This window comes from Macaca fascicularis, chromosome 9, assembly GCF_037993035.2.
Source record: "Macaca fascicularis isolate 582-1 chromosome 9, T2T-MFA8v1.1".
Lineage (NCBI taxonomy): Eukaryota > Metazoa > Chordata > Mammalia > Primates > Cercopithecidae > Macaca > Macaca fascicularis.
Window position 1 is genome coordinate 111785899 of NC_088383.1, and position 27708 is coordinate 111813606.

The 27708-nt window shown below is 46.5% G+C and overlaps 1 protein-coding gene across 2 annotated transcripts in view; it reads left to right on the plus strand.

Moving 5' to 3' along the window:
- WBP1L (WW domain binding protein 1 like) overlaps nt 1–27708 on the plus strand; it is a 78421-nt gene that overhangs the window by 17988 nt on the left and 32725 nt on the right. Inside the window, exon 1 of one of the 2 annotated variants that reach the window (XM_005566322.4) lies at nt 15283–15513. The exons of the other annotated variant lie outside the window; for it this stretch is intronic. Within the exon in view, the coding sequence (XP_005566379.3) occupies nt 15487–15513 (27 nt within the window). The 5' untranslated portion in view covers nt 15283–15486. Of the gene's footprint in view, nt 1–15282; nt 15514–27708 lie in introns of those variants that run through there. 2 annotated transcript variants of the gene reach the window in all.

A 27708-nucleotide genomic window follows, 5' to 3' on the forward strand; every position in this document is an offset into this window, starting at 1 on the left:
AGTCTCACTCTGTTGTCTGGGCCAGAGTGCAGTGGCATGATCTTGGCTCACGGCAACCTCCGCCTCCCAAGTTCAAGTGATTCTCCTTCCTCAGCCTCCTCATTAGCTGGGAATACAGGCGTGTGCCACCACACCCGGCTAATTTTTTTTTTTTTTTTTTGGTATTTTTTGGTAGAGATAGGGTTTCACCATGTTGGCCAGGCTGGGTTTTTTTTTTTTTTTTTTTTTTTCTGAGACGGAGTCTTACTCTGTTGCCCAGGTTGGAGTGCAGTGGTGCGATCTTGGCTACTGCAGCCTCCACCTCCTGGATTCCAGTGATTCTCCTGCCTCAGCCTCTCAAATAGCTGGGATTACAGGCACCTACCACCATGCCGAGCTAATTTTTGAATTTTTAGTAGACATGGGGTTTTCCTATGTTGGCCAGGCTGGTCTGGAACTCGTGACCTCAGGTGATCTGCCTGCCTCGGCCTCCCAAAGTGCTGGGATTACAGGCGTGAGCCACTAAGCCCAGCCTTAACTTTTTTTATGTTTAATTTTTTCTTTTTTTGAGATGGAGTTTCACTCTTGTTGCCCAGGCTGGAGTGCAATGGCACAATCTTGGCTCATTGCAATCTCCACCTCCCGGGTTCAAGTGAGTCTCCTGCCTCAGCCTCCCGAGTAGCTGGGGTTACAGGCACCTACCACCATGCCTGGCTAATTTTTTGTGTTTTTAGTAGAGACAGGGTTTCACTGTGTTAGCCAGGATGGTCTTGATCTCCTGATCTTGTGATCTGCCCGCCTCGGCCTAATTTTTTGTATTTTTAGTAGAGATGGGGTTTCACCATGTTGGCCAGGCTGGTCTCGAATTCCTGACCTCAGGTGATCCACCCACCTCGGCTTCCCAAAGTGCTGGAATTATAGGTGTGAGCCACTGCACCCACCTTTAATGTTTAATTTTTTAGGAACAGTGTCTTGCTGTTGCCCAGGCTGGAGTGCAGTGGTGTGATCACAGCTCACTGCAGCCTTGACCTCCTGAGCTCAAGCAATCCCCTACCTTAACCTCTCCAGTAGCTGGAACTACAAGTGTGTGCCACCACATCTAGCTAATTTTTAAAACATGTTTTTTTATAGAGACGGGGTCTTCCTATGTTGCTTATGTTGGTCGAGAACTCATGGCCTCAAGCATTCTTCCCACCTCAGCTTCCCAAAGTGCTAGGATTACAGACAGGAGCCACTACAGCTGGCCATCTTTTAGAGATCGCACCACTCCAGCCAGGGTGACCCTGTCTCAAAAAATGAAGAAGTAAAAATAAATAAAAAATGAGTCTCTAAAAGATAACAATGTTTCTCAACATTAATGTCATCCCATAGCATCCCCAGAAAACTTGACAATAATTCCTTAATGTTGTAGGATAGGATCTTGCACTTGAGAATTTAAAAAAGATCTAAGAATAAAAATATTGTTACAAAATTCAGCTAATTATGACAGTTCTTCAGTTTTCTTAATTAGCCCTCAGTACGTTCCTCTACTTGAAAAAATGTTACTCCCAACAGTACCCTCAATCCCATGAGAATCAAAAGTACTCTTTCAATCCCAGCATTCTCAGTGTTACTTGACCAGGTCTAGTAGTGGTGTTTTAATGATAACCTTTTTTCCACCCTGCAAAACTTGGTCTTTCATTTTTTTTTTACACACACATCTGTTTCCAACCTTTGCTTAGTGTATAAAGTGAAAGATTAACTTATGACTTTTGCCCTCAATTTCTAGTGAAGAGAGAATTTTGGGGAAAATCCTCTTATCTGAGATTGCATAAATGTTCAGAGAAACATGGAAAAATGAAGAGACCCTGCCAGCGTATCTTCTCTTCTTCCAGCTTTTCGGCAGTGCAAGCTGTGGGTCCCTATCCTGTGTTTGGCTGACTATGCCTACCCTTACAATACAGTACTGGGGGTTTCAGAGCAGGTGAGCAACGCTGCTGAGGGAGAAATGGAACGTAGAATTTAGAGACTGAGGCTGGGTGCAGTGGCTCATGCTTGTAATCTCAGTACTTTGGGTGGCCAAGGTGGAAGGATCACTTGAGGCCAGGAGTTTGAGACCAGCCTGGGCAAGGTGGTCAAACCCTGTCTCTACAAAAATACAAAAATTAGCTGGGTGGTGTGGCTCATGCCTGTTGTCCTAGCTACTTGGGAAGCTGAGGTGGGAGGATCACTTGAGACCGGGATGCAGAGGCTGCAGTGAGCTGAGATTACACCACTGCACTCCAGCCTGGGTGACAGAGTGAAACTTTGTCTCAAAAAAAAAAAAAAAAAAAAAAAAAAGAATTTGGAGACTGAAAGACACTGGAGAGATAAGGATACTGTGAACAGATGTTCGGTTAGAGAGTCTGTGCTACTCAAAATGTAGGAGATTTGGGGTTGAGCAGACTCCTGTGTGACTCTTCCGAGGCTTAACTGTAAGCTTATACATTGTGACTCTACAAACGAGATGGTAGACTTTGATTACATGGGCCTCTTATCACAGAAATGGCTGGCCTGGGAGGGGTCTCTGTGCAATGCTGATAGAAGTAAGGAAGGCTCAGAGAGGTTAAGTAATTAGCCCAGAGTCATGAGACTAGGTGCTAGCATGGCCAGGTCTGGAATGCCAGAGACCTGGAACAATTTAGTTTAAAGGAAAGTCTCCCCTTGGGCATCCTTCACTGGAGTCTCATGGGAAGACCTCTGTCCCTTCAGTTAAAACCCTTAGTCTAATCCAAGGTCACTTTACATTTTCAGACCTCCAGTATATACATCTGGGAAGCAGGGATAGCAATATCCTGTTACCAGCTGTATACCAGCTGATAGAAGGAGCAGCTAAAATGGATGGGCAGGTTGTTTATCAACCTTGAATTCTGATTTTATTGAATTGTTTCTCTGTATTTTATTTTCCTTTTTTTTTTTTTTTTTTTTTGAGACAGAGTCTCGCTCTGTCATCCAGGCTGGAGTGTAGTGGCACAATCTTGACTCACTGTAACCTCCGCCTCCTGGGTTCCAGCAATTCTCGTGCCTCAGCCTCCCAGGTAGCTGGGACTATAGGTGCACACCACCACACCCAGCTAATTTTTGTATCTTTGGTAAAGACGTGGTTTCACCATGTTGGTGAGGCCAGTTGCAAACTCCTGACCTCAGGTGATCCGCCTGCCTCGGCCTCCCAAAATGCTAAGATTACAGGTGTGAGCCACCGCGCCTGGCCTTCTCTGTATTTTCTTGAAGTTTGCTGAGTTCTCTGCAAGAAGAAGGAGGATGACTTATCGTGCCTCTCACTGGCGAGCTCCACCTTTTCTGTAATTTTGAGCACAGTGCAAGGCCTTGGAAAAGCTTTGTTTCTTGAGTCTCTCAAAGGAGAACAACAACATTAGTGTTTCTGGGAGGGCCAATGGCTGTGCTGTGATGGGGCATGGATGCTTTCTCAGAGGTACTTTCCCCCAAGCTTTAGGCATGTCTGACCATTTCTTCTGCCTTGTTCTAGTGCTTTCCTCATGATTTAGACTCTGGATGAAGGTGTTTTTGAAGTAGGTTTACTTACTGCTGTCATCCTGTGTCACCTCACTCTCTGTGGCCTGGAAGTGCAGGGTTTCAGGCCTGGCTGTGGGTGGGCGTTATATGACAAAGGGCTCAGCGTCCCTTGCATCTGGTATGATGCCCTCTCTGGTTTCACCACCTTTAGTCATCATTTTACTTGGGGTGTGGACATATTTGTTCCAGGAGCTTCCCCACCCTCTACAACTTATTGGAGGGATAAATTGTCCTAATGTTTTCTTCTGGTGTTTTTAACCATGAAATCTTAGACCTGGAGTAGATTTGGTTACCAAATAGCCTAAGGAGGGAGGACATAATATTTGATTTATGTAAGATCCAGGAAATAAGGGAAGGCACAATGCCATGAGCTGTGCTTCCAGCTAGACCTTATTAAGTTTCACAATCCTTTATGCAAAAGAGACAACTTCCAGGTGTTGCTAATGGAGGTATCTCGTGACCTAGAGACAAAACCAGGAGCAGCTTCCTTCTATTTCTCCAAATCCAAAAACGATTGCTAGGGCGTTAGACCATGGCCCAGCTCTGCTTTGAGAAAGGGAATTTTGCTTTTGAGATGATTGAAGTGCTTTAGATTCCTCAGCTTAGAAATGAGAGACGTACAGATAATGAAACACATGGAGGCTTTGCCGCATCAGACTTCATGAGCTTGGAGAACATGCAGGTGCTCTCCTGACCTCTTAGCTGTTTGTCAGGTTTCTATGACCAGGCAGGTGTTACCAGTACTAATGTTTAGGGATTCAGCTATATTTTAACTTCATTTTTATGATCCTTTTTTTTTTCCAGACAGGATCTTGCTCTGTCACTGAGGCTGGAGTGCGGTGGTGTGACCACAGCTCACTGCAGCCTCAACCTCCCTGGACACTCAATTGATCCTCCTACCTCACCCTCCCCAGCAACCGGGACTGCAGTCATATAGCACCACACCCAGCTAATTTTTGTATTTTTTTTGTGGAGATGGAGTTTTGCCATGTTGCCAGACTGTTCTCGAACTCCTGGACTCAAGTGATCCACCCTCCTTGGCCTCCCAAAGTGCTGGCATTACAGGCATGTGCCACCACACCCAGCCAGGATCCTCTCTTTAGTCACGTCTTTATCTCTTCATTCGTGTAACAATCTTTTCTTGAGGGCCTGCTTTGTGTAAGGCATTGTGCTTGGTACCGTGAGGGATATGGAAGTGAATGTTTCACATCTTACCCCTAAGTTGCTTACTTTAGAGGAGAAGGTAAGGCTGAGAAGAAATAACTAAAACATAAAGTGTGAAATGGCTTTGTTGAGTTTATGAGTCGCATATAAGAAGTGAGTGGATTTTCCTGTAAAAGCACAATCAAGATGATTTCTTTCTGGACAGTGAGAATGCCTAGAGCACCCAGAACTGCTTCTAAGGACTCAGAGAGTTGAGCTGCCTGTCATAAAATGACCTTGCTGTTAGCCTTTTTCTTGGGTCAGCCATCATTGTACCCACATTCCCACTTAATGTAGACCATGTCTCTATCTCACCCAAAGTTTAAATAACAGTGAAAGATGAAATCAGATTGGTGGAGACCTGGAAGCCTAATTTTCCTAATGGATTCTCTTTCCAAATTACATCTGGCCGAGGTGGGAGGATCACTTGAACCTAGGAGTTGGAGACCAGCTTTGGCAACGTAGGAAGACCCTCCCTCTATAAAAATTTTAAAAAATTAGCCAGGGCCAGGTGTGGGATTACACCTGTAATCCCAGCACTTTGGGAGGCTGAGGCAGGCAGATCACCTGAGGTCGGGAGTTTGAGACCAGCCTGACCAACATGGAAAAACCCCATCGCTACTAAAAATACAAAAATTAGCTGGGCATGGTAGCGCATGCCTGTAATCTCAGCTACTCGGGAAGCTGAGGTAGGAGAATCGCTTGAACCCAGGAGGCAGAGGTTGCGGTGAGCCGAGATCGCGCCATTGCACTCCAGCCTGGGCAACAAGAGCAAAACCCTGTCTCAAAAAAAAAACAAAAACAAAAAACAAAACAAAAAAAAAACTAGTCAGGCATTGTGGTAAATGCCTGTAGTCTCAGCTACTTGGGAGGCTGAGGTGGGAGGATTGCTTGTGTCTGCGAGGTCGGAGGCTACAGTGAGCCATGATCGCACCACTGCACTCCAGCTTGGGTGACAGAGCGAGATCCTGTCTCAAAAACAAAGAGCAAGCCTGGCCAACGTGGTAAAACCATGTCTCTATTGAAAATACAAAAATTAGCTGGGCATGGTGGCATAAGCCTGTAGTCCCAGCTACTTGGGAGGCTGAGGCAGGAGAATTACTTGAACCCAGGAGGCAGAGGTTGCAGTGAGCCGAGATTGCGCCTCTGCATTTCAGCTTGAGCAACAGAGCAAGACTCTGTCTCAAAAAAAAAAAAAAAAAAAAAGGCAAAAAACAAATTACATCTGAGTGTGTTTCATGTAGTTGGTGTGATCTACGTCCCTCCTTTTGTTCTTATTCTAATCTTCGGTTTGGAGAGCAATTTGTGAGGAGGCATGAAATGTATCTGGAGACAGCTATGAACTGTAGCCTGCTGATTTTCATGTAATTCTTGGCTACTTGCCAGTATGGCTGGGGTTAAACTGTTTCCAGGGTAGGAAAAACAGGAACCTAGCATTTTGGTATGAAAACAAACAAGGCTGCTTTGTACTTGATGAAGCTCAAGTTGCAGATCCAGTGAGAGCCCATTAACTATTGGTGATGGCCCACTGACAATGGTGAGTTTCAGAGACCCCAGCACATTCTGGAAATAGCAGCGAATGGTTGTGCAGCCTACGAAAGTAATAAATATTTCTGCAGTGATTGTCAACAACAAAATGATTTTCTTGTTTGGGGGGCAGGGAGGCAAGAGGCAGAAACCTTAGGAAGCTGTTGCACACCAGTTTCAGCTTCTGCTACTTTTATTTCTCTCCATTTAAAGCTGGGTGCAGTAGGCTGGGCGCGGTGGCTCACGCCTGTAATCCCAGCACTTTGGGAGGCCGATGCGGGCGGATCACAAGGTCAGGAGATTGAGACCACGGTGAAACCCCGTCTCTACTAAAAATACAAAAAATTAGCCGGGCGCGGTTGTGGGCGCCTATAGTCCCAGCTACTCGGGAGGCTGAGGCAGGAGAATGGCGTGAACCCGGGAGGCGGAGCTTGCAGTGAGCCGAGATCACGCCACTGCACTCCAGCCTGGGCGACAGAGCGAGACTCTGTCTCAAAAAAAAAAAAAAAAAAGCAAAGAAAAGCTGGGTGCAGTAGCATGAGCCTGTGGTCCCAGTTACTCAGGAGACTGAGGTGGCAGGTTCACTTAAGCCCAGGATTTTGAGGCTGCAGTATATTATAATGGCCCCTGTAAATAGCCACTGCACCCCAGCCTGGGCAACATAATGAGACCCTGTCTCTCAAAAAAATAAATGAAAGACTGAGGCTGCTCCAATGACATGGGGTGGAGTCAGGAACCTAGGACTCTTTCTGGCCCACTTTAGAGAGCAGGATTCTGTGAGGTTGAGGTCAATGACTGGGAAAGCCCTAAAGTTCTCATCTGTGTCTTTCTTCTACCTCCTCCAACCTTTGCAATAAAACGAAATCAAAACCCAGATTTACCATATTTTAGTAGTAAATATAAAACAAGCAAAACAAGGGTCTAAAATACTCCACTAAAATAGAAATTCCTGTATTTGATATTCATGCTGCTACTGTAATCATTAGAAAGAAAAAATGTGCTGGTCAAAGGTACTCATTACATGTATACTTGTGTAGGGCCTTGACATTCTACCTCCAACTAATCTTTGCGTCATCTTTTTCTGCCTTTGGACATATGCCCCATGCGTCCTTGTTTCCATGCTTTTATTCATGATCTGCTCTGCATAGTGCGCTCGTTTTATTCACCAAAACCCTACCTATTATTTTAGTATCCGTCTCTTTGGGGTGTTGTAGTTTGTTTTTGTTTTTGTTTTTGTTTTTTAAGACAAATTCTTGCCTGTTGTCCAGGCTGACATGTATTGGCATGATCTTGGCTCACTGCAACCTCCGCCTCCTGGGTTCAAGCGATTCATTCTCCTGCCTCAGCCTCCCAAGTACCTGAGATTATAGGCATGCGCCACCATGCCCGTCTAATTTTTGTATTTTTAGTAGAGACTGGTTTTGCCATGTTTGCCAGGCTGGTCTTGAACTCCTGACCTTAGATGTTCCACCCACCTTGGCCTCCCAAAGTGCTTGAGCCATCGTGCCTGGCATTGGTTTGTTTTTTAAGAGATAAGGTCTCACTCTGATTCCTAGGCTAGGGTGCAGTGGTACAATCACAGCTCACTACAGCCTCAACCTCTTGGGCTCAAGTGATCCTCCTGCCTCAGCCTACTGAGTAGCTGAACCTACAAGGCATGCGCCACCATGCCTGGCTAATTTCTTAACTTTTTGTAGAAGCGGGGTCTCACTATATTGTTCAGGCTGGTCTTGAACTCTTGGCCTCAAGTGATCGTCCCACATCAGCCTCCTGAAGTGTTGGGGAACCACTGTGTCCAGCTCTTGATAAAATTTTCTTTGAAAACAAAAACCTTCTTTGGCCATTCTGTCCCTCAACAGCATCCCTTCTTTGTTTTCTTTTTTCTTTTTTTGCTGGAAGCTCAGAGGATCATCCATCATCTCTTCTTTGAGCTCTTATGTCGCTGTGTTTGTCCCCCACCTCACCATGTTTATCATAGAGTACATATGTTTGTTTCTATGTAGCTAACTAAATAAATCCTCCAGGGCAAGACTGATTCATCCAACAGTACATCTTTGTTATCCCCACAGCACATCCTGGGTGGACTGGATGCAACTGTAAATATCAGGTCACAAGTAGGGGGGAAGTGACAATTAATATCAAAATCCTATCTCCATGTGTGTCCAAGCCTTTTTTTTTTTTTTTTTTTTTTTTGAGACTGGGTGTTGCTCTGTTGCCCACGCTGGAATGCAGTGGCGCGATCTCGGTTCACTGCAAGCTCCGCCTCCCGGGTTCACGCCATTCTCCTGCCTCAGCCTCTCGAATAGCTGGGACTACAGGCGCCTGCCACCACACCCGGCTGATTTTTTGTATTTTTTAGTAGAGACACGCGTTTCACCGTGTTAACCAGGATGGTCTGGATCTCCTGACCTTGTGATCCGCCCGCCTCGTCCTCCCAAAGTGCTGGGATTACAGGCGTGAGCCACCGCCCCCAGCCGTCCAAGCCATTTTGGAGTCATACAGACCTGGTTGAGATTCTGGCTCCACTGCCTATTAGGTGTGTGTCCTTGAACAAATTACCTAACGTCACTGTAAAATATGAGATGTCACCATCTGTTGGAATCTTCCCTCTCTGAAATATGTCATTTGATGTTTAGTAGAGGATTACATACTGCAGTTAAGAACCATTTACCCAGCTCTCTTTCCTGAAAGACTCAGTAGTAGGAAAGCACTTATGGGTTTTTACAGATACCTTGTGGAAGAGATAAGCTCTGTGACTTGTAGAACAGAGCCTTGTCCTGCCCAGAAGCAGGAGAGGTGTGTGTTTTCTTGCCTGGGCAGGCCTGCTACATGCCTGCCTTTGTCCAGCCCCAGGACATAGATAAAGCTAGTGTTCTTGGTTTCTAGCAGTTAAGCAACCTTTAGTGTTTCTGCTTGGCAGAGTTCTGGGTTTGGGATTTATCCCCTTGCATTCCCCAAAATAATTACTTCAGGATCCTTTTGTTAATGCCCAGCCTCACACCCATGACAAGATGTCTCAGTTTAACTTTTATTGTGACACTCATGTTGGTTTGAGGTTTAAGTTAGTATTTATTCTCTCCTTTCTTGAGTCAGAACTCTAAGGCATTTAAATGGGTGCGTGCCCAAACCAGAGAAAGATAAGAAAGATCTCTTATCTTAGACATTCTGTGTCTGCCCAGCAGCCTCTGCTCAAAGCTCCTGGAAACAAAATGGCCTTACGCCTGGAGATTATCTCCTACCCTAGAAGCCTGGTAGTTACTGTCCTGTTCTGACAAACTCTCTTTCTTCAGATCCCTTGATTGTGAAATAAGATACCCCTAGACCTTCAGCCGTAGTTGCCATCACCCTCAGTTGACCAGATGACATGGGTGTGGGAGCAGCTCACCAGGTTCCCAAGAGCCATGACCTGGGAAGGTCTCCAGCCTATTCCTTGTGTGTGGATCTGTTGTGCATTGGGAACAGATGAGAATGTTAGGGCTTTCCCAGTCATTGACCTCATAGAACCTTGCTCTCCAAAGTGGGTCAGAGGGACCCTAGGACCCTGACTTCACACTCCAGAATGCCACCATCATATACGGTGTGCACGGCAGTCTCATAAACAGGGTTCCAGAGCGCTGACCAGGGACCTGCCTGTCTACTTAACATCCTCCTGACCCTCAGTTCTGATTTTTGCTGTTTTTTTTTTCCCTTGTTTGTAACTTCTTCTATTCTAATATCTGATGCCTGCGTGATCATAAAGGAAACAGCCTGTGGAGCCAGAGTCTTCACTCAAATCCTTGCTGTCTCACAGCCAGCTGTGTGACCTTGGGCAAGTTACATAAACCCCATATGCCTCCATTTCTGCAGCTGAGTAATAGGGATAGTAATAGCCACATCCTAGGGTTGTTGTGGCTTTGAGATGTTGGTTAGATAGAGTTCTTAGCATGGAGTCTGGCTCATGGTCAGGGCTGAACAAATGATTATCTCTCCCCTACCCCACCCCAGAATTTAAAGATTATACATATAAAGACTGCCTACAGAAATGTTGCCAAAACATACTTAAACAAATTTACTACAGTAAAAGAATGAATTCAGGTAGCTGTGAGCATATATGTTGTTGCAGTATGTCTTAATTTAATCCGGTAGGGCACAGTGGTTCATGCCTGTGATGTCAGCATTTGAGGATGCTGAGGTGGGAGGATTGCTTGAGGCCAGGAATTCGAGACCAACTTGGGCAACAGAGCGAGACTTCCTATTTAAAATAAAATTTTAGGGAGGCTCAGTGGCTCAGTCCTGTTGTCCTGGCTCATAAGGAGTGGGGGCCAAGCGTTTGAGACCAGCCTGGACAACATAGGAAGCCCTCATCTATGTATCAACAAAAAAAACATTTAAATAAAAATTTAAAAAGTTAATCTGAGGCCAGGCATGGTGGCTCATGCCTGTAATCCTAGCACTTTGGGAGGCTGAGGTGGATGGATCACTTGAGGTCAGGAGTTCGAGACCAGCCTGGCCAACATGGTGAAACCCCATCTCTACTAAAAAGATGAAAATTAGCTGGGAGTGGTGACATACACCTGTAGTCCCAGCTACTTGGGAGTCTGAGGCAGGGGGATCACTTGAACCTGGGAGGCAGAGGTTGCAGTGAGCCAAGATCGTGCTACCACACTCCAGCCTGGGTGACAAAACGAGACTCTGTCTCAAGAAAAAAAAAAAAGTTAATTGGAATCCAAAGGGTAATATTTTCAGCAGTACTATCTCTGGGGATTCTCTGAACTGCGGAGGAGGAAACTGCCTCAGTAGAAGGATATCCCAGATGCTGCTTGGGGCCATAAGTAGTTGTTAACCTGCAACTTTTTTTTTTTTTTTTTTTTTGAGACGAAGTCTCGCTCTGTCACCCAGGCTGCAGTGCAGTGGTACAATCTCAACTCACTGCAAGCTCTGACTCCTGGGTTCACGCCATTCTCCTGCTTCAGCCTCGTCCTCAGCCTCCTGAGTAGCTGGGACTACAGGTGCCTGCCACCACGCCCAGCTAATTTTTTGTATTTTTAATAGAGAAGGGGTTTCACCGTATTAACCAGGATGGTCTTGATCTCCAGACCTCATGATCCGCCCGCCTCGGCCTCCCAAAGTGCTGGGATTACAAGCGTGAGCTACCGTGCCCGGCCTTTTTTTTTTTTTTTTTTTAATTTGAGACAGTCTTGCCCTGTCACCCAGGCTGGAGTGCAGTGGCATGATCTCAGCTCACTGTAGCCTCCATCTCCCAGGTTCAAGTGATTCTCCTGCCTCAGCCTCCCTAGTACTGGGACTACAGGTGTGTGTCACTGTTTTTAGTAGAGATGGGGTTTCCCCATGTCGGTCAGGCTGGTCTTGATCTCCAGACCTCGTGATCCGCCTGCCTCGGCCTCCCAAAGTACTGGGATTACAAGCATGAGCCACTGTGCCCGGCCCCCCACTTTTTTTTTTTTTTTGAGACAGAGTCTCATTCTGTCGCTCAGGCTGAAGTGCAGTGGTGCGATCTTGGCTCACTGCAACCTCTCCCCCCTGCGCTCAAATGCCCCTCCCACCTCAGCCTCCCAAGTAGCTGAGACAACAGGCATGTGCCACCATGCCCAGCTAATTTTTGTATTTTTTGTAGAGATGGGGTTTTGCCGTGTTGCCCAAGCTGGTTTTGAACTCCTGGGCTCAAGCAATCTGCTCACCTCAGCCTCCCAAAGTACTAGGATTACAGGCGTGAGCCACGGTGCCCAGCCAACCTGCAACGTTTTGACAACATAATCCTGCTTAATTCTAATTTAGTATGACTTCCTTTTTTTTTTTTTTTTTTTTAAGTTGGTGAATTCAACATTGAATTTAATTCTGCATTGGCAGGCGGATGACTAAAGTCATTCGAAGAAGGATTTACCCTACCTTTGGCTCATCATGTATGAGACTGGATCACGTACATAGAAGAACCCATTTTTTCAGGCTAACAGAAATTGTTAATGATCATCTTGCTTTTCAAATGGCAAAGCTGACTACTTTGTCACTAGGTTGTAGTAATATTTGTATAACATGGCAGAAAGTGAACTCACTTTCCTGGGAATGCCTGAATTTGCCAACTCAACCTCTTTTTCTCCTCACCCCTCAGATCTCAGTGCTTAGTGAATGTTAGTGAGGGGCTGTAGGCAAGAAGTTGATTAGTAAGAAAGAAGCTGTTGTCAGCAGTCACTTTTTTAGAATATATTGTACTAGGTGTAATGCCTTGGGTTAAATGCTGCCTTGCACACAGGAATTTATAATCTGTGAGAAGATAAAAATAGACAAATGCTGATTAGAAACACTGTCTTGGGTAGCATCATAAAAGGATGATTCATTAGGAAATCAGGAAGTCTATAATGCAATTTTGATCATTTAGGTTGTATTTTTACGAATTTTTTTTTTTGGATTTCTAGTAATTTTGTCGCAATTCCACTTCTTCTGAGATCATCACTGATGAATATTATTTAGAATTATGGGGCCAAGCTTAGTGGCTCATGCCTGTAATCTCAACACTTTGAAAGGCTAAGGCAGGAGGATCACTTGAGGACAAGAGTTCAAGCCTGGACAACATAGTGAGACCCTGTCTCTACAAAAAATAAAAATAAAAATAAAAATATATTAGCTGAGTGTGGTGGCGTGTGCCTATAGTCCCAGCTTTTCGAGAGGGTGAGGCAGGATGATCACTTGAGCCTAGGGTGACAGAACAAAACCTTACCTTTTAAAACAAACAAACAAAAATGGAAGGAAGAAAAATATGGAACACTTCATAGCCCATTAGAGCAAGGTTTCTTGTGTGTTTTGGTCATAGTGGCATCCCCAGTGCCTGAAACAATGCCTGGCACACTGTAGGTATTCAATGAGCATGGAGTGAGTGAATGAATGGTACACTTATGCCATGGCACTCTTTCTGGAGAATTGCAGGTGCCAGTCTGTCTTGTTAGATCAGTGCAGATTACATTGCCCATGAGGTGATGAGGATGCTCTTTCCATCAGTTTGATTGCCAAAGTTAATGCTGTGTGTGTTTTGTGGTTCTCAGTGGTTGCCAGGGAACCGAGGAAGTGAAAGGAAGGGGTTGAAAGCAGCCTCATTGCTCTTCCCTGGGTGGCTGTGCCTTGATGTCCAGCCTCGTCTGTCTGGCAATTTGACCTGGTTGTGAGAGTGGCAAAAAGGCCTGGGATAGACTGACCGTATCTTGAGAATATGTATGTGCTAAAGAATGGCTTCCCAGTCCCTAAACCCCGGCAGCAGCAGGAGCCACTTCTTTTACACATCAGCCACCTTTTCCTCTAGCAGTGAGGCTGTGATCCATTCTTTTTGTGAGTCTCGAGGAAATGGCTCAGCCAGTTTGGCACATTCATTTTCTTGTCAGGAAAGTCAATGTGACCTTGACCGTCAGTGGGGACCTACAGTAAACACGTTGTGTGTCTGGCTGGATTCTAATGATCAAACAGTACTTTTGGCACCTCACTGTGCTGTACGTGTCATGTGCTGCTAATTTATTGTCCTAGGTTGGGGGTTATAGATAGTAATTTGCAAGAATCATTTCTGACTTTCATGGATGATGCCCAGCACAGTGCCACTACCATGGAGGCCTTGGATAAGTATCATGAAAGAAAATTGTTGCAGAAAATGAAAGAAAAGATGAAATATACTTGCTTTGAGTCCTGGACAGTGTAATTAATTTGTAGCCGAGGAAGTTAGTGAAAAGTAATTTTTTTTAATCCCAGCACTTTAGGAGGCTGAAGTGGGCAGATCACTTGAGTCCAGGAGTTCAAGACCAGCCTGGGCAACATGGCAAAACCCCATCTCTACACAAAAAAACAAAAATGAGCTGCGCATGGTGGCATGTGCCTGTAGTACCAGCTAGGGAGGATCGCTTGAGCCCGGAAGGCAGAGGTTGCAGTGAGCCAAGATCATCACGCCACTGTACTCCAGCCTGCGTAACAGAGTGAGACCCTATCTCAAAAAAAAAAAAAAAAAAAAGTAACTTTGGATTTATAAAGCTCCTCTGAAGATTGTTCTCCTTGAGTCATTTCTGGAAATCCAAACCCAAACATAGACCTTTTGTACTGTGCGAGTGTTGTGTTTGGTAGAGGATTCAGGCCCAGGGAGAACTGCTGTGACCTGCTGTTTCAGGGAGGGTAGCCAAAAGGGATTTGGCTTACACCACCGACTAGGGAAAGTCAGAGCAGGACACCATCCCCAGGGCCCTTGCTTGTGCAAAGCTTGCGTTAGAGAACTCTTTTCTCCCTGAACTGAACTTAGTGAAGAAAACACGACAAACCTAAGGCGGTGAACTTTTCCGAACCAAGAGTTGGTTTAAATATAGATGATCTGCCTTTCTGGCAACTTGGAGGCTGCGGTGGGACTTGTTGTACCTTTTATAAGACAAGTGAGGAAAGATGTTGGCACCTGTACTTGTGTAGTTTGTTTATGAAATATAAACTCTCCGGTGGAAGCGAGGACTTGAAAGGGCAGCGTCCAAGGTAGCGTGTCCTACCTTAGCTGGGGAAAAGGTGCTTCTCCAAGCCCCCACTGTGAATTGCCTCATTCCCTAGAGAAAGTTGGGACAGCCAGGCTTCCTGTCCTATTATGTATTGAGACCGACTCTGGCAGGGGTGGGGGTGGAAAAGTTTCTGTGAAACTGACAGACACTGGACTGGATTTTCTTTCCCAGGGAGGAGAAACAATACTTTAGGAGCTACAAAGTCAGTCCTTATTCAGAGCAGTGTTCCTCTTTTCAATTTTAGAGACTTGATTTATGTACCCCCGAGCCTACTTAGAGCCAAGGGGATGCAGCAGCCTGCTCCCATCTGCAGCCCCCACCATCCTCCCACAGTGGGCTCTGGCTCTAGGTGGGTCCAGGGCTGGGCATTGCGGGTCTGCAGCACATCCTCCTCAGTATTCCAGCGCAGCTGTCTGAAGTTTTTTCTGCTGCGCCTGAACTGATGTCATTTCCCACTTGGCAGACAGCTTCGGCTTTGCTGCGTCTGAGATATGTCACGAGAAGGTGGGGGTGGGCCAGAACCAGGCGGGGGGAGTAGCGAGGAGAGCAGGAGACAGTGTGCCTGCTCGGTCCCAGGACTCTGTTTACTTTGCTTTGCTAAGGAAGGCTGGTGAACCAGGACCACCGCGCACACAGGCCCATCAGGGGCAATGCTCATTCCAAGACCTTAACTTTTAAGAGCCCTTTGTTCCAACGTTAGTGTGGACGATGCTCTTGCAGGATGCCTTTCCTTTTGGGTCTTAGACAGGTAATTGGTTCCGCATGGATCGGGTTTGGAAGGGAAGAAGGGGTGGGAGCTTGTTTATTGTACTACTGCTTTGGGTGGAGGGAATATTTTAGCAAATGCCTCTCGGTTAGACCAGGCCAGCTCCCACACAGAACTTTCCAGTCTCCCTTCTTGTTTGCTAGCTGCTCCTTACTTTCAGAGCCACCGTGTTCTTAACCCTCTACGTCCCCGAGGTTTCTCTAGGGCTGTCCAGTTCTGATTTTCCATCAGATACTGTAAAACTGCTTTGGAAACTTCACGGAGAAACAGCTGAAGAGTGGGGCTGGGGAAGGGGAGAGGCAGAGTGCGATTCTTGCTGCAAACCCCTTTTATTCCTTCTCCATTTTGATTTGGCTAGTTAGTGGAGATTTCCTCACAGTCCTCTGGTTCTGAAGGGACTCTGCGCTGGGGGTGGGTCGAGGGCTCCGTTCTTCTTCTAAAGGAAAGGCTTTCTTCCTTTCAAGCATGTGTCTGGGGCTGTGCGGCTGAGGGACGTCCAGGACACCTCAGGGGAAGGGGTGTGGAATTGACCCCATTTTGGCCTTACCGACCGATTTTTCAAACAAACCCCTGTGGCAGAGACTTGATTGCTCGGTGAGCCGCCCTTTGAAGTGGGGGCACTGCATTCATTCCAGCCGGTAAAGCAGTGTGGAATGAGAGAACAGTAGCAAGCCACCAACTGCTGTCTGCTGAGAACACAGCTGTTGCCAACTATTTGTTCCAGGGCTTCTGAGAGTCGGACACCCCCACCCCCTCTTCGTCTGAGAGGCATGTCTGTATCGGAATGTGTAACTGTAACCAGCAGCTGCTGGCTGTAAGGGGTGGGGAGGGAGCACACACCCTCTGCTGCCCGTTCCTGGGTGAGGAAAAGCCACAGATGAGCTCATAGCAGAAGCCCTAGAGGGGAGCTGCTAGGGTCCCTCACTCTGAGAAAAGAGCTTGATGGGCAACTCTCCTTTGAGTTGCCTACAGTTCTGTTCAAAGGAAGCTCCTCTGAAAAGCCCCAAACCTTCCATTACAGCTCTTGTTATCTTCAGAGTGTTGCGTTAACACAGCTGATGGGCAGAGTGGTGACCACTCTGAACATCCCCTCTCGCCCCACAAGAAAGGCTGTCGTTTTTTTTTTTTTTTTTTTTTTTTTGAGGTGGAGTCTCACCCTGTTCACTCTGTTGCCCAGGCTGGAGTGTAGTGGCATTAGCTCACTGTAACTTCTGTCTCTTGGGTTCAAGCGATTCTCCTGCCTCAGCCTCCTGAGTGGCTGGGATTACAGGCATGTGCCACTATGCCCAGCTAAGTTTTGTATTTTTAGTAGAGACAGGGTTTCGCCATGTTGGCCTGACTGGTCTCGAACTCCTGACCTCAGGTGATCCGGCCGCCTAGGCCTCCTGAAGTGCTAGGATTACAGGCATGAGCCACTGTGCCTGGCCAGAAAGGCTGTCCTTTTAACCTATGGGCAGAGTGAGCCCTGGAGAGGATTTCGAGCAGTGTTGGAAATAGGATGAAGCTGGACGAAACGTCTCATGCTGTGTCAGCAGGCTGAGAGGGCGAAAACTGCCTAACAGAGTAGAAAGAGTGGGCTGGGAGCTGGAAAGACCTGCATTCATATCCCAGCTTCCCTGGGGTCTTGGGCAGGCCCTTAACTGCTCTGAACCTCATCTGTGAGGTTGCACGGGGATTCCACGAAAGAATGTATGTGAAACGTTTGCACCTTGGCTGGTAGAGAGTAGACATAACTCTTATTTTGATCTACTAATTCCCAAAGGATGCACCACTGCAGGGGTGCAGGAAATGAGAAGCGAAGGGACTGATACCTTGACAGGAGCCAGTTGTGCTGGGCGGGAGCCCATAGTGAGGGGAGTGAGCTCTTGCATCTGTAGTCAGTGACTGCCATTGTGCAGTGACGTACAGCTGGGAGGCCACCTCTTACTCTACCAAGATCCTGTTAATCTTATATACTGAGGTGGCAAGAGGGCGAGGGCTTGTGTCCAGTTACTTGGACATGTAGTGAGAGAATGAAGCAGTGGGTAGCATTTGATTAAACTCTTCAAAGAGAGTGAAGGGTTGGGATGGTGGTTGTGGGGAGCATCTGAGAGGATCAACAGCAGGTGAACTTTTAGCTCTTGTGTCTGAACAGTTGCCTGGTGGCAGGCAGAATTTAGAAGACCTCTGAAGGCCTTTCCTGCCCTGGGCTTCTGTGACTCAAACCTTGCCTGTGCAATCTTGGAGTAGTTACATATATTGTATATTTCTAGTATTTTGTGTCAGACAGTGTAACTATGTTCTTTATTGGAGCCATGTAGAAACCAGCCTTCTAAAGATCACTTGGTGATAATTCTAAGAAAAAATGACACATAATGCACGCACACACACACACACAGAAAATTAATCTTTATCATACATATGTATGTACTTTGATTTATTTTTTCCCCTTAATCCATATGATTATTTTTTCCCCGTAATCCTGTGTCTTATGTGGTAGGATTATTCTGTTTGTACAGAGGTGCATGCTGAGGCTTAGAGAAGTTAAGCCATTTGCCCAGCATTGCTCAGTTGTCTAGAGAAAGGGTAATTGAAGATTTTTGTTGCTGTTTTTTAACTTGAGTCTTTCCCAAATCCTGGGTTTTTCTCACTACCTAGACTGTGCGGCTTGATGTCTGAGAATAGAGTATGATTAATGCATTGTTCTCCTTGGGGCATGTTTCTTTCTAGCCTGCCTAGGTAGGAGATAAGATGCTGCTTACCCCTTAATCCCAGCTATTCAGGAGGCTGAGGCAGGAGAATCGCTTAAACCTGGAAGGCGGAGGTTGCAGTGAGCTGAGAGGCCCCGCCATTGCACTCCAGCCTGGGTGACAAGAGCGAGAATCCGTCTCAAAAAAAAAAAAAAATCATTCTTGTTGAGTCTCGTTCTTGTCTCCCAGGCTGGAGTGCAGTGGCACGATCTCGGTTCACTGCAACCTCCACCTCCCCGATTCAAGCCATTCTCCTGCCTCAGCCTCCCAGGTAGCTGGGACTACAGGCATGTGCCACCACGCCTGGCTAATTTTTTTGGTATTTTTAGTAGAGATGGGGTTTCACCATGCCTGGCCAGGTTGGTCTCAAACTCCTGACCTCAAGTGGTCCGCTTGCCTCAGCCTCCCAAAATGCTGGGATAATAGACGTAAGCCACCAAGCCTGGCCAAAAAAAAATGTAGATTCTTTATGTCTGGGCCAGGGCCCTGGAATATGCATTTCTGTGAAGTTCCCCAGGTGTTTCTGACCCAGGTTGTTTCTGGTCACACTTTGAGAAAGTGTCCTCCAGAGTTGGGCGGCATGGAAGTAATTACAAGCCAGTGTGCTGAGACGACAACAGAGGAACGCCCAGGGACTGGGAGAGCACAGCGTGGGGGCACGTACCTGAATCAGGCTAGGGGAGGCTTTCCTGAGAAGCTGATATCTGATCTAACTCTTGAAGGATGAGTAGGAGAGTTTACCAGACATATGAGTTGGGGAAAGAGCATTCCGGACAGATCAGGTTGGGAGAGTTGTTTTTGTTTTCTCCTGCAGATGACAAGGGAAACTGTCATTCATCTGTTGAGTCTTGGCATTGAATTTGCCTGAGGCAAGATAAGGACCTTAGTTCACCAGGTATGGGTGTCTTTTATGGATACCAAGAAGGAGGAAGACCTCAGGGCCCTTCTGTCTAATAATGAGCATGGCATGATTTCAGTGTCTGTAAAGGGCAGATAAACTGTAGGATGTATTAGTCCTTTCATGCAAGGGACAGTCAGACAGGTCACAGAAGCTACAGTGTTGACCAAAAAAATGCTCTTTTTGTGCTTAGATGAGCCAAAGCTCAGAGGAAGATAGTCACCTGCTGAACTTTTTGGGTATGGCACTATATACCAAATTTTAGATATAACACACAATTGGGCATGCTATCCCTTTATTTATTTATTTATTTATTTATTTATTTATTTATTTATTTATTTTGAGATGGAGTCTCGCTCTGTCGCCCAGGCTGGAGTGCAGTGGCGCGATCTTGGCTCACTGCAAGCTCCGCCTCCCGGGTTCACGCCATTCTTCTGCCTCAGCCTCCTGAGTAGCTGGGACTACAGGCACCCACCACCACTCCCGGCTGATTATTTTTGTGTTTTTGGTAGAGACGGGGTTTCACCGTGTTAGCCAGGATAGTCTCGATCTCCTGACCTCGTGATCTGCCTGCCTCGGCCTCCCAAAGTACTGGGATTACAGGCATGAGCCACCATGCCCGGCTGCTATCCCTTTATTGTCTGACAAGATGAGAAAATAGGTTTTCTGATTAAGAGAAGTTCCATTATGTGTACCTAACAAAGGGATTACTAATTTTCGGAGAACAGTATTGCAACAGAATGTTCTTAGTCATGATTTGAATGACTTCTATTTCATGTTTATCCAGAAGGTATTGATTGGGTAAGGCCGATGCGTTTCTTAGGAGCAACACTCAACAGCTGAAAAGTACTGTGCACCTGTTCTACCCAAAGCATATTGTGGATACAGAGAGATATAAACTCCATCCCTGCCCTCAAGGGATTTACAGTCAGGTAGGGAAAGTAGAATAAGTGCACAGGTAATGAGGACATTCTGCAGGTGGTGGCAAATGACATAAGAAAAGAATAGAATGCCGCAGTTCAGAGGTGTGAAGAGGCAACCCTTCTGGAGGTGGCCTTTCCCACAGTCCAGTCCAGTAGTATCAGTTGTTGCATTGTAGGTACTAGGTGTGTGGAAGGACCAGTGGGTGGTAAGTTCTAGTTGACGGAATGCAGGCTAGATCCATTAAGACACTAACTTTACATCTTGCATCTTGGAGTATTGCCTTTCTCAGTAGGAAAGACCCATTGTTTTCCCAGTTGTCCACACCAATGACATGGGATGGTCCCTGATACTGGGAATGAATAATATCCATCAAAACCCTCTTAGGGTCCCTTGCCCGGGTTGGAATTTGTCATGGAAAGAGCACAGGGGGCAACTCCTGGCCCAAGGGGCTGTGTGTGTTTTTGAAAGGGTGAGCTGGTCCCTGGGCTGATGCTGAATGTGACAAGGCAACTAGATTGTTGCATGGTACTTACTCCCTGGGCATAGGAAGTGGCTTTAGAGTCTCACAAGGAGAGCACTGGAAAGGCTGTGTGATAGCCAGCTAAAGCTGCAGGGTGGGAGCCATGACTGCAGAGAGGGAAGGAGGGGAATTGCTGGCTTCCAATTTAACCCCTCAACTGCTGAATGTTAGCCAGCATTGACTTGGGGTATTTATTATTTCACCACAGTGGCCACCCATGAGGGAGGAGGTCTTATCTCCTTTTTGCTGTAAGGAAACTGAAACCCAGGGAGAAGTTATCTGTTCCAGAACCCAGGGCTAATGTGTGGCAGGAGGGGCCTGGAGTGCAGGTCTTCTTGGTGTCTGTCTGCCCCTGCCCGTTGTTCTGGCTTGGTACCCATATTCACAGTCTGCTGCAGGCCTCCTCCTCCCTGCCTGTTCTGTGCACGGCAGAGGACTGAATGTTGACTACCAGTTGCTGTTCCCCTCGGGCACCATCTCTTTCTACCAGGTTGAGGACAAATTAAGCAAGATCTCGCTTGGAAGGGAACTAGTTGTATGTAGCAGCAAACACCAAGGTGACACTTGTTTGTGCTACCAAAAGTTGAAGCCAGAATCCTTATCTAAACTGATTTGTAAAAGTCTTGTGACAACTCCACAGAACACCTCATTTCCGTACTGTCACCAAAGGTGAGAAAGGTGGTGCTTCCGCAAGCCCTTTCAGGTTAATTTTTTTTGTGTGGTTAGGGGGAGGGATGGAGTCTGGCTCTCACTCTGTCGCCCAGACAGGAGTGCAGTGGTGCGATCTTGGCTCACTGCAACCTCTGCCTCCCGGGTTCAAGGAATTCTCGTGCCTCAGCCTCCCAAGTAGCTGGTAGCACCTGCCACCACACTCGGCTAATTTTTGTATTTTTGGGAAAGATGGAGTTTTACCATGTTGGCCAGGTTGGTCTCGAACTCCTGACTTCAGGTGATGCACCTGCCATGGCCTCCCAAAGTGCTGGGATTACAGATGTGAGCAACTGTGCCTGGCCTCAGGTTAATTTTTGAACCCTCAACCATTTCTGTTGAAAGAAGCTGCTTTTTATTTTTTTTAAGGAATGTGGCTTGTTTTTCATTACATATCTGTTATCAGAGCAAAGAGAAAGCAGTGTACTGGACAGTAACTTAGTGGAAAAGAGGCTGTGGCTGCTGATTTTGAAACATTATCCAGGATGGAGCCAAAGAAAACAGTCACTTCCTCCAGTGACAGCCCATGAGTTTGACCCGCCCCCTCCCACCCCTTTTCCTTGAAGAGGTAAATTTTAGTCCAGGAAAACAGAATACGTTGGGGCTATTTAAAAAAATGCTTTGAAATTCCTTCTTCTGCCCTAATTCCTTAGCACCAGTAAGATACTAGTTTCTTACCTCTTCTTTCCTAGGGCTTCTTGACTCTTATTTCTTGCTAATTTGCAGCAACAGTGGGTTGAAAGAGCCCTGAGAATGGTAACAGAGGGGCACAGATACAGGGGCCTGAGCCATATCTGTGCCCCCCTGTAACCATTGTTTCTCTGGGCAGGGCTCATCTGAACTTGAACCCCAGACCTCACAAGAGGCTTCTATTGCTGGTTGCTGGAAATGGTGATAAAATCCTGCGAGGGGAGGGGCAGTGCAGAGAAGGAGACTTGGCTTTGGGTATGGCTGGAGTGTGACACACTGACTTCTTTTCCTGAAAGTGGCTCAGGGTTTGCCGGGACTGTGTTGCACATAAGACTTTGGTTTCCTTGGGCATTGCATCAAGGAGGCCAGAGTATTATTTATTATTGCTTGGTTTTCTTGCTTAACACACAAGACTTAAGGATCTCCCAACTGTGACGCATGGTCTCGATGTGGTTTCAAATACCGTCCAACTGATCTTGTGGTTTCCATCGAGGGTTTGAAATCCCTTGTTACCCACCAGGCAGGCAGTGGTGTGAATACCTGTGATTTCCCACCTCTCTGGGTGTGGTTCTGGAGTGCCGTAGGGAGGTTAGGACAGGCTGGGGCGGACCGCCAGCACAAATAGAACCTAGTCATTCCTGCGTCTCTCTGTAAGGTTCCAGATTCATGAGCCAGGCTCAGCTTGTGCTGGGTTACTGTAAACCAGGATGAGAGTGCCACGGCTAGAGAGCCACGGTTCAGTCTTGCACTGGTCATGTGAAAATCACACACCCACAGCCTTGCCTTAGGCTTTGGAGGACCCCTTGATGCTGCTGCTTGTACCGTGTAGCTAAGAGGCACGAGGGACGACTAGCTCCTATGGTTACTTGACTCAGCGGTTACCAGGTTCAGGACTTTGTGAAGGCTTTTTGGCCAGGATAGGTATGCTTGTGAGACTGACATCAGCCCTGCTCACGGGGAATTTAGAGCGGGGTGGTGGCAGGGAGTCTGTGAAGCAGTCAGGGAACAAGACTGGCTAAAACACAGCTCTGCACAAAATATTGTGGGCAGTTTGGCTAAAACAGGGGTTCTAAACTAGGGACAGTTTTGCCCTTCCCCCATAGAGGACATTTGGCAGTGTTTGGACATTGTTAGCTGTCACAGTGAGGGGAGTGGGAAGTTGCTACTGGCATACCTAGTTAACAGAGGCCAGGGATGTTGCTAAACATCCTACAATGTACAGTTCAGTCTTGTACAACAAATAATTACCTGATTCCAAATGTCAGTAGAGCTAAGGTGGAGAAACCTTGGGGTAGAAATCACAGACTCATAGTAGTCCATTTTGCTTGGGAAGCAGGAGTCACAGGGCTGAGGGAAGAAGTACCATATTGTTTTAATAAAGGGGAAATGGGTAGACCTTTCCTGCTGCTTTCTAAGCAATGTGTGTTCATTATCTGCCCAGAAATTTAGAATTTTGACATTGGTTGTCCCACTAATCACCAGGTACTCTGTCTTATCAATGACAGGTACAGAGTCATTTTTTGTGGGCCAGTAGATATGACCAAGCCCATCTGAAATATGGATATGACCAAGCCCATGTGAAAAATCGGATGGAACTGACGTTTCATCTCTTACTCAAATAACCTGGATTACCACCCCCGAGGAGGACAGGATCTCAGTAGTACCCAAATGACTTTATACATACAACTTAAAGAACAATTAGGCATAGTTATTTTAGTAGTAGCCCATATTTGAAGCCAGGTACCTATTGCTGTGGGTATAAGAAATTAGCTGGATATGGTGCTGTGCACCTAAGGTCCCAGCTACTTGGGAGGCTGAGGCGGAATGTTTATTGTAATCTATCATTAGTAACATACTGACGTCCACCCGGTCCCCGTTTTCTAAATCACCGAAGTCTATTTTAATCTTCAAGTCCAAGCTCTTAGAGTTCTAAAAGTTCTTGTTTCTTTAAAGTTTTTCTGTCTTTTGGAGACACAGCCTCTGGATTCTGAAGATCCTTTTATCCTGTGCCTGTTTGCAGTGAGACCCTTGTAAATGTGACTCCTTGTCAGAGTTAGAAGTAAACAGTTCCCTTGAGCAGTGCTGAACTTTTTGCTGGCAATACATCTCTGGTGCTGGTCCCAAGACAGACAACCACACAAGGCAAGTCCCATTACGATCTTTGCTCCCAGCAGGGTCTGGTGCAGTGAGGTGGAACTGCTGAGGGAAAAAAAAAAGGGTGTTAAATTTAGAATTATGCTTATAATGAGGAATGAGATGTGGCATATGCCTTTCTCAAATGAAACTGGCAAATCTCTTCTCAAGCACATCAGCAACAAATTAACTTGTACCTTCAATATTTCAGATCCTTTTGAAAACTATACTTCTTTCTTCTTTCGAGGCAAGGAAGTGGATATTCTATTTGACTAAGAGCTATTTTCAAGATACAGTAAAGACTGTTGAGCTGGAGCCCAGTTACAGAAATGATAAGGAATCAAAATCAGAAGATCAGGGTTTTGACAGTCCCGATTCTGTCATATTCAATCTTAGGTCTAAGTGTCATTCATTTCTTTATAAGATAGGGGGGCAGTAGCACCTCTTCAGAGACCCTTGCAGTTCTTTTTTTTTTCTTTTGAGACAGAGTCTCACTGTGTCACCCAGGCTGGAGCACAGTGGCATGATCATAACTTACCACAGCCTCCACTTCCCAGGCTCAAGTGATCATCCCACCTCAGCCTCCCCAGTAGCTGGGACCTTAAGTGCATGGCACCACACTCAGCTAATTTCTTATATTTTGAAGAGACAATCTTGCCATGTTGCCTAGGCTGGTCTGGCAACTCCTGGGCTCAAGCAGTCCTCCTACCTCTACCTCCCAAAGTGCTGGGATTACAGGCATGAGCCACTGCACCTAGCCCCATGCATTTCTTTTGTTTGTTTGTTTTTTTGTTTGTTTGAGACAGAGTCTTGCTCTGTCGCCCAAGCTGTAGTGCAGTGGCACGATCTCAGCTCACTATAACCTCCACCTCCCGGGTTCAAGCAATTCTTCTGCCTCAGCCTCCTGAGTAGCTGGGATTACAGGTGCCCGCCACCACCTGGCTAATTTTTATATTTTCAGTAGAGACAGGGTTTCACAATGTTGGTCAGGCTGGTTTCGAACTCCTGACCTTGTGATCCGCCTGCCTCAGCCTCCGAAAGTGCTGGGATTACAGGCGTGAGCCACCACACCTGGCCCCCTTGCAGTTCTCTAAGTTGTTCAGGGGAACTGTTTACTTCTACCTTGGACAAAGGGTCACATTAAAAAGGGTCTCACTGCAGAGTGTCTTGCAGGCAACTGGCTGGCAGGCTCAAATGAGAGGCTGACTTTTAAAAGATATTTGAAGGGCTCAAGAGGGTAGGGTGCGGTGGCTCACACGTGTAATCCCAGCACTTTGGGGGGCCAAGGTGGGTAGATCACCTGTGGTCAGGAGTTTGAGATCAGCCTGGCCAACATGGCGAAACCCTGCCTCTACCAAAAACACAAAAATTAGCTGGGCATGGTGGCATGCGCCTGTAGTCTCAGCTACTCAGGAGGCTGAGGCATGATAATTGCTTGAACCCAAGAGGTGGAGGTTGCAGTGAGCTGAGACCACACTACTGTACTCCAGTCTACGGTGGGAGTCAGAGTGAGACTGTCTCAAAAAAAAAAAAAGTTCGAGAGCTCTATGTAAATGTATATTAATTTTTTTTTTTTTTTTTTTGAGACAGAGTCTCGCTCTGTCGCCCAGGCTGGAGTGCAGTGGCCAGATCTCAGCTTACTGCAAGCTCCACCTCCCGGGTTCACGCCATTCTGCTGCCTCAGCCTCCCGAGTAGCTGGGACTACAGGCGCCCACCACCTCGCCTGGCTAGTTTTTTGTATTTTTTAGTAGAGATGGGGTTTCGGCCGGGCGCGGTGGCTCAAGCCTGTAATCCCAGCACTTTGGGAGGCCGAGGCGGGTGGATCACGAGGTCAGGAGATCGAGACTATCCTGGCTAACATGGTGAAACCCCGTCTCTACTAAAAAAAATACAAAAAACTAGCCGGGCGTGGTGGCGGGCGCCTGTAGTCTCAGCTACTTGGGAGGCTGAGACAGGAGAATGGCGTGAACCCGGGAGGCGGAGCTTGCAGTGAGCCGAGATCACGCCACTGCACTCCAGCCTGGGAGACACAGCGAGACTCCGTCTCAAAAAAAAAAAAAAAAAAAAAAAAAAAAAGAGATGGGGTTTCACCGTGTTAGCCAGGATGGTCTCGATCTCCTGACCTCGTGATCCACCCGTCTCAGCCTCCCAAAGTGCTGGGATTACAGGCTTGAGCCACCGCGCCCGGCCTGTGTATTTCAATTATATACACGTATTTACATGTTTGTGCATCTTCCCTGCTTGAAATGATTACCCTGAGGCTTTGCCACATTACAGATCATTAAATAAAGAACACATTCTATTGATTAGATTGTACTTATGAAGGAACAAGATGAACTTGAATATTTCAGGAAGCTTTGTAGCAACAAGAATTGAAATAAACTTTAAAAAGTTTGTTAGGTTTGTTAGGTTTTTTAAACCTAACAGCTTAGTTATTACAAAGTACCCTCCAAGGCAAATTTCATATCTTATCTGTCATTTTTGTGCCTGTCAGCATCTAGCATGAAAGTTTAGGGTAACCCTAAGCATTAAATTCCTTCCACTAAATTTTGGGTTTTAGGTCCTGGACATTTTTCCCAGCTGTATGATCACTCTGAACCTGTTTCCTATAAAAAGGTAATGTAGGTAAAAACACCTAGGTCAGTGGTTGATATACACAGTCACTGGGCAGAACTGGTTGTCTTCCCCATGCTGTTGTGGTAGGAGATTTTTCTAGATTATCCACAGGTGTTCCCATCATGCGGTGGAGAAGGGCCCCTCTTCTTTATCCAGGTTCCTATTTGACATGTATTTAATTAAGATGCTGCTTGAGCCATAGTGTAGAGAATTCAGATGTCTGCTGCTTGTATTTAGGTGTCTTTAGCCTGCCTTAACTTCAAGGTTACTACTAAACTTTAGAGCAGGAAGTGACAGGTGCCCGCAGGGGCCAGCCAGTGGCGTGACTGAGTCAAGCAAATGGGATTATTGGGCAGTAGGGATGGGGCAGGGGATGGGACTGTGTAGACTGGAGAAGCTGGAGCCCACATACATCTCTGCCCAGCCTCTTACGGCCCTTTGTGAATGTGGTCCTTGATTTTTCTAAAGAAACTGGAAATCCGGATTTTTGTATGAATTTCTCTCATTTTAAAATGTTGACCGTCAGTTCCACTTTTTTTTTTTCTGAGACATGGTCTCACTCTGTTGCCCAGGCTGGAGTGCAGTTAACAGCTCACTGCAACCTTGAATTCCTGGGCTCAAGTGATCCTCCTGCTTCAACCTCCCAAGTAGCTAAGACTACAGGTGCCTGCCATCATGCCTGGCTAGTATTTTTCATTTTTAATAGAGACGAGGTCATGCTTTGTTGCCCAGGCTGGTCTCAAACTCCTGGGCTCAAGCAGTGCTCCCACTTCAGCCTCCGAAAGTGCTGGGATTATAGGCCTGACCCACTGCACCCAGCCCACTTTTTTGTTGTTGTTGTTGGGGACAGAGTCTCACTCTGTTGCCTAGGCTGGAGTGCAATGGCACGATCTCAGGTCACTGCAACCTCCGCCTCCAGGTTCAAGTGATTCTTCCGCCTCAGCCTCCCAAGTAGCTG